The following is a 7,329-nucleotide window of genomic DNA, read 5'->3' on the forward strand; positions in this document are numbered from 1 at the left end:
AGCTTAAAACAAAACTACGCCACAAACACAATAGCAACCACCGTCATCAACAACCCAAAACAATTCACTAGGACCACCATCACCTGAAAAATAAACCCCATAAGACTTCAACTACCACCATAGCACCACCATTACCACCGTGACCTAAAATCAACCACAACCACCATCCACAGCCATCAACCATTGCATAATCTAGAAAAAACCCATCAAACGAATACCCACCCACACCATCAACAATGGCAAAACGTCGTTGTCCGCCTCAATAAGCCACATTCGCATTCCCTCACTCCCCTTGCATCTCCGATCCCATGAATCTGACTTTGGATAATTCTCCAATTTGGCGTCGTTTCCTCTGGATAATTATCCGATCCCTTCATCTTCTCTGCTATCTCCTTCAGGTCCTGCCAATTCGTCGATTTTGATACCCAATTGGATCGGACCCATTTCGCTATGGAGCCCGATTTGCTTTCTTTCGCTTCGATGCCAACAGCTATAGAAGAAGACAAAGAGCCCTTACCTTTAAGAGCGGCGAATCTCACAAAGAGATCAAAGTTGTCTATTCATTTTGTGTGAACAACGGATGAGGAGGAAGTTGAGAACAAGCGTGAAGGGCAAATAAAATTGTATTATTTTAGTATGACATTAAGCTACAGTGAGCTGCTAGAGATAGTAGCTCATTGTAGCACGATCTCAAAATATATAGCAGCTCACTGTAGCATAATTTTAAAATATATAACATATAGCATGTTTAATGTAGTGTGCTTTTTTGGAATGAGATGCTAAAAAATAGCTTTTGAGAGCTTTAATGTGAATGCTCTAATGAGCTATACCAAAGGCCTTTGCCAGTGGCTCTCAACCTCCTTGCTTCACTCCCTATTTACAATTTCCCATCTAAAGGTCCCATCCATCTCAAATCACTTGTAACAAGCAGAAGTGGCATTGTTCCTGGTCCTATCCAATGCATGGCCGGCAGCAAAATTTCTGAGAGCACCAATATTGTTCAGAGATCTATAAATTACCAAGCTCCTATTTGGGACAAAGATTACATCCAGTCATTGAGAAGCGAATATGTGGTAGATAATTAATATATAATATTGTTTTCATTGTTAGATTTACTAGTAATTTTCAATTACTGCCTGAAACTGATCATTGGGGTCATGTTAAGGATGAAATTGTGGTGTAGGGAGAAATGTACACAGGGAAAATTAACAAGTTGAAGGGACAAGTGAGAATGATGCTTCAAAAAGGGTGGATCCTTTAGAGCAACTGGAGTCAGGGACGGACCCAGGTGGGAGCCTAAAGGGGTCCGAGCCCCCCCCTGGGCTAAAAAAAAAAAAAAAATTAACAGCTTAAATTTTTCAAAAAAAAAAAGAATTAGGCCCCCCTTAGTTTTTTGCTCAGGCCTTCCTCCCGCTCAGGCCAGCCCCCTCCCAAAATTCAAGAGTTCCAACTTCCAAGCCCGGCTGTCTAGCCCAGAGGCAAGAGCCCATCTGCCCATGCCATGACCCATGTAAATCCAAAAAAAAAATAAAAAAAAACTCAGCAGAAAACCTAATGCCTAATGCAGAAAGTGAAAGCCAAAGGAAAAAAAAAGAAAAAGAAAAGAAAGGAAACAGAACAGAGAGAGAGATAGTGAGGCGCACGAGACAGAGAGATAGAGAGGCGCGACGCGACGAGGCTGAGTGAGCCACTGAGTACCCACCCACGCCGGCGCCGGCGCGCCATCATCACGCGAGTCGCGAGCTTCCTCAGCTGTCGCCGCCACCGGTTGCTTGAGGCTTAAGCCTTCACAATCACAGGTACTTAAATCTATGATCCTTTCCTAGTTTCCTTCAAGTCTCAAGAATTGTATCTGTGCACTGCTGCGGCCTGTGTTTTTTTTTTTTTTTTTGGGATTTTTGGCTTTGTGACTGTTATTCTGTGTAGACTGTGTTTGTGACTCTCTCTCTCTGTCTCTTGTATTATATACAGATAAGAGAGATAATATTTCTTTGTGTGGCTCATTAACTGTTTGTTTGTGGCACAACTACCGGTCAACAAAGCACAAACTTTGTGCTTTGTTGACTGGTAGTTGGGCATAATAGGGACAAGTGACCGACAAAAATAATAAAGTTAAGGAAAGTTTTTCTTAGTAGTGCTGTGTAGAATAAATAAAGAGTGTCGGTAGTGCTTTAGTGGGATTGGGTTAGTGGGTCAATGTCAGAAAAATGGAGAAAACACAAAGATAAAGATAAATAAAGGCAGACTAAAGACAAAAAAAATAAAAATAAATCATATAATATAGAAAATTGTCACACAAATTTAATATATATGATTCTTATTTTATTTGTAGATCATGAAAAAATCAACTACAATGCTTGATTTTTTCAAAAGAAAAGATTCAAGTTCTTCTGAAGTCGATGTGGGATTGCCAACAACTAATGTTGCTATTCCAATTCTAGAAAATGTGGATGTTCCAATTCTAGAAAAGGTGCATTCTCCAATTCCGGAAAATGTCAATGTTCCATTCTCTCAAACACAATTTCAAAGAGTTGATCTTGATTTTTTGGATTATGATCCCGAAACACGCAAACAAATATGGGAATATCATGTTAATCAATGTGATAAAATTCGACGAGCTTACATTACAAAAGGTCCGCACCAACCTCCTCTAAAGAAAAACAAAAAAAGTGGAAAGCATAATCGTAGCTTTCAAGCTTCTTGGTTTGAACATAATAAATCATGGCTTGAATATTCTCCTACGACAGATGCAGCTTATTGTCTACCTTGTTTTGTCTTTCATAGTCCAAATGGGGTTGTGGGACAAAATACATTCATTGTTGGTGGATTTAGAAATTGGAAAAAAGTTGGGGGCAAAGATTGTTATTTTCAAGGTTATATAGGAAAAGATCCTAATTCAGCTTATAGAGTTGCTGAGCAAATGTGTAAGGATTTGACTAACCAATCACAACATTTACAAAGGGTAGTTAAATATTTCACTACTGAACAAATTGCAAATAATCGGTTGCAACTAAAGGCCTCAATTTTTATTGTTCGATATCTTGCCTTTCAAGCTATAGCTTTTAGAGGTCAAGATGAAAGTTTTAGTTCATTAAATTGTGGGAACTTTTTTGAATCATTGGGTATTGTGACTTTTTGGAATAAGGAGGTCACTGAAATAATAGAAAAAACTCCCAAAAATGCAACCTACACATCACCCAAGATTCAAAAGGAAATTCTACATGTTTTCTCAGCCAAAGTGAAGAAGGCCATTCGGGAAGAAATTGGTGATGCAAAGTTTTGCATAATGGTTGATGAAGCTCGTGATGAGTCTATGAAAGAGCAAATGGCTGTGGTTTTTAGATATGTTGATGCTGAAGGCTTTGTGAAAGAACGTTTTTTTGGGCTTATTCATGTTGTTGACACTGCAGCTTTGACTCTAAAGAAGGGGATATATTCTTTGCTATCTCAACATTGCTTAGATATACAAAATATTCGAGGGCAAGGATATGATGGAGCAAGCAACATGTGAGGTATGTGGAATGGATTACAAGCTTTGATTTTGAATGATTGCCCATATGCTTACTTCATTCATTGTTTTGCACATCGCTTACAATTGGCATTAGTAAAAGCATTAAAACAAGTTAACCCCATTAGTGGGTTTTTTCTTACATTGATTTTTCTGATCAAAATTGTTAATGCTTCATGCAAGCATAATGAGCAATTGAAAGTTGCCAATGCTAATGAAATAGCACGTTTGATTGATCTTGAAGAGCTTGAGACTGGAAGTGGACTTAATCAAATTGGTACTTTACAACGACTTGTAGAAACACGTTGGAGTTCACATTTTAGATCAGTTTCTAGCTTATTTAGGATGTTTACTCCAACTCTTGAAGTTGTAAGTCAGCTTATGATAGTTTAACTTCATTTGAATTTATCTTCATCTTGCATCTTGAGAAAGAAACTATGGAGATTACTGATAAACTTTGTCAAGCTTTGCAAAGCCAATCTCAAGACATTTTAAATGCCATGCATTTAGTTTCATCTACTAAAGCACTTATCCAAAAATTTAGAGATGATGGATGTGATGGCTTGCTCACCACTTTGATATCATTTTGTGAGAAGCATTCCATTGATGTTCCAAATATGAATGCTCGTTATGTTGCGAGGCGAGGTCAAGCTCGTAATCAGCAAGATAACGTTACAATTGAGCATCATTATCAAGTAAATATTTTTTATGCTGCAATAGATTCTCAACTACAGGAACTAAATTATCAGTTTAATGAAGATGCAATGGAGTTACTTAGGCTTAGCTTAGCTTTAGAACCTCGAGAGGCATTAAAATCTTTTAGAAGTAGTGATCTTTGTTTGTTGGTAAAGAATTTCTATCCACAAGATTTCACAGATTATGACAAACAAGTGTTAGAGAGGAGCTTTATCATTTTAAGCATATTGTAGTCCAAGATCCAAAGCTCAAAAAATTGAAAAGTTTATCTGAATTGTGTCAATGGTTAGTGAGAACTAGAAATTCAGAACACTACAAACTTGTTTATAGATTGGTGAAACTTGTGCTTATTCTTCTAGTTTCTACTGTTACTATAGAGCGAGCATTTTCAGCTATGAAAGTTGTCAAAACTAACCTTCGAAGCAAAATAGAAAATGATTTTTTGACGGACTCTTTGATGTTATACATTGGAAAGGATATAGCTTCGACATTTAGTTTGGATTCAATCGTAGATGATTTTGAAGATTTGAAAGAGCGTCGAGTTCCATTTTCATAGATGATTGTATTAAGAAGCAATAATGTTTTGTGTATTTTGTTTTTGTTGGTAAATGATTGTATCTTAATATATTAAGAAATAATGATTTTTGGATATTTGTCTTGATTGATAGTTTATTAATACTATATTGATGCGTATTTGAAAAAAAAAAATTTGCTTATCTCTGGCCCCCCCCCCCCCCCCAACTTCAAATCCTGGGTCAGTCCCTGACTGGAGTTGATAGATATCTTGCAAAAACTAGGATTGTCTTATCACTTTGAGTGTGAAATGAAGAGAATGTTGGAAGGTCTATACAACAATGATCATGGTGGTGAGTGGAAGGAGGAGAATTTATTTGCCACGACTCTTAAATTTCGACTGCTTAGATAACATGGATATAGGGTGTTTGAAGGTAATTAAGAAGATATTTGATTTCACAAATGAATATTTATTATTGACAAATATTTTTAAACTACAGGGCACTTTTGCCTCCTTATTTTTTGGATTTTTTTCACTCTTTAACATTTTGCTTTTCAAAATTTTCATTTTTTTTTAATATTTTTATTTTGTTTTCATATTGGTTATATCCATTTCTATTAGTAATATGATTGTTATTCTATTAAGTTGTAATACTCCAAATTGTGCAAATACAATTGGATTGGATTGTTTGAGTGTAAGTTGCGTGGGTGTGTGTTGATTCCCACATCAAGTGTTTATTATATGGATCTTGTATATATAACTAATTATGAGGAGTTTCAATTGCAACTTGAATAATCATTTTAGAGCGTAATTAAGCACAAATGTAGCTAGACCTTTAATCAAGTCACGACATAATGGTATTAGAGTCGACTCTCACAACTTATATATGGTCAAAGTTTAGCTAGAAAATTGGTTGTAGCCTTAGGCTACAACCTTACTCAATATATTTTTATTGGAGGTGAATTTTGAAGTAGTGTTATATATATGTCTATGAATATCTAAGCACAGTTGGGTATGTTTGTTTGTAACAAATCACCTATTCTTAACAAACCACATATGAATCTAATTTTAAGGTTTATTGGCTCTGCATTACCAAATGTTATTGTAGGTCTAATTTTGTAAATCTTGTATACCAATGGATAAAAATTGGATGAAGAAGAGGAGAGGTGACAGGGAATATATTCAAGGTGTACTTAGATTTGTCGAATTTGTTTCTTTACATGCATGCGATGGGAAGATCTTATGTCCTTGTACCAAATGTGTGAACTTGAATTTAGTACCGCCCGAGGTGGCACATGAACATCTATGGAGACTGGGGATGCTTGGAAGTTACACACATTGGAAATTTCATGGGAAATTGGCGGCTGCGCCAACGGCCCCCAAATGTGGGAGTAGTCATGTGCAAGACTCCCATGAACTATACGGTGACTTTCGTGGGATGTTGCATGATTTGTGCCCCATGCATGAAATGCAACTGAACCAATGGAACAAGGTGAAATTGCGCAACAACTAGCTGAAGGTCCGAATGATGGTGCACAAAAGTTTTACAAAATGATAGATGATGTGGACAAACCTTTATATGTTGATTGTACGAAATTTAGCATATTCTTAGCCATCGTTGTGTTGTTCCAGTTGAAGACTCTTTGTGGTTAGACGAACAAGTCATTTACTATGTTGCTTCAAGTCCTGAAAGATTTACTTCCTTCAGACGGACCATTATAAGGCTAAGAAGATAATCTGAGATTTGGGTTTGGGTTATGAGAAGATCCATGCTTGTCCCAATGATTGTATGCTACTTTGGAAGGTGTTAACCTTAAGGCGTGTCCTTGTTGTGCCGCTTCAAGGTGGAAAACGAATGAGGCATCCGTTACAGGTAATAATGCCTCATCCAGTAACGGAAAGAAGAAAGTTGCAAAGATCCTATGGTGGTTCCCCTTAAAGCCAAGATTGCAGCGACTGTTTTTGTCACCCCGACTTGGCTAGTTCTATGAAATGGCATGTTAATGGTCGTACAGATGACGGGGTAATACGACATCCTGCTGACTTGGATGCATGAAAAATATTTGACACTACGCATTTGCAGTTCTCGTCAGAGCCTTGTAATGTCATACTTGGATTAGCTGCAGATGGGTTCAACCCCTTCAGAATTATGAGTACTACTCACAACACATGGCCTATCATGCTGGTCCCTTACAATCTCCTACCTTGGCTATGCATGAAAAAATTATCTTTAATTCTATCACTAGTTATTCTTAGTCCTACATCGCCAAGGATTGCCATAGGTGTGTACTTGCAACCCATAGTAGAAGAATTGAGGGAATTATGGGATGTTGGAGTAGAAGCGTATGATGCATCTTCAAAAAATGTATTCCAATTGCATGCAGCATTGATGTGGACCGTAAATGATTTTCCTACATATGCAGATGTGTCGAGTTGGAGTACGAAGGGTAAGTTTGCGTGTCCTTGTTGTGCCTCAGAGACCGACTCTCGATATTTAAAACATGACCACAAATTCTGTTACATGGGACATAGGTGATGGTTGGATAGTGACCACGAATTTTGGGAAGAAGATACATTATTTGATGGATCTACTGATATGCGAGTGGCTTCT

General features: G+C 37.3%; 2 protein-coding genes across 2 annotated transcripts; both read left to right on the forward strand.

Moving 5' to 3' along the window:
• The first annotated feature begins 450 nt into the window (after nt 1–450).
• Nucleotides 451–3,511, forward strand: LOC142620649 (uncharacterized). Its single transcript, XM_075793985.1, has 2 exons — nt 451–551; nt 2,374–3,511. Exons 1-2 carry the CDS (start codon nt 451–453, stop codon nt 3,509–3,511), a joined length of 1,239 nt encoding a protein of 412 aa, XP_075650100.1.
• A 434-nt stretch (nt 3,512–3,945) lies between these two features.
• LOC142620650 (uncharacterized) lies at nt 3,946–4,760 on the forward strand. The gene is made up of 2 exons (XM_075793986.1): nt 3,946–4,345; nt 4,564–4,760. Exons 1-2 carry the CDS (start codon nt 3,946–3,948, stop codon nt 4,758–4,760), a joined length of 597 nt encoding a protein of 198 aa, XP_075650101.1.
• Nucleotides 4,761–7,329: the final 2,569 nt, after the last annotated feature.

Source organism: Castanea sativa, chromosome 12, assembly GCF_040712315.1.
Source record: "Castanea sativa cultivar Marrone di Chiusa Pesio chromosome 12, ASM4071231v1".
NCBI lineage: Eukaryota > Viridiplantae > Streptophyta > Magnoliopsida > Fagales > Fagaceae > Castanea > Castanea sativa.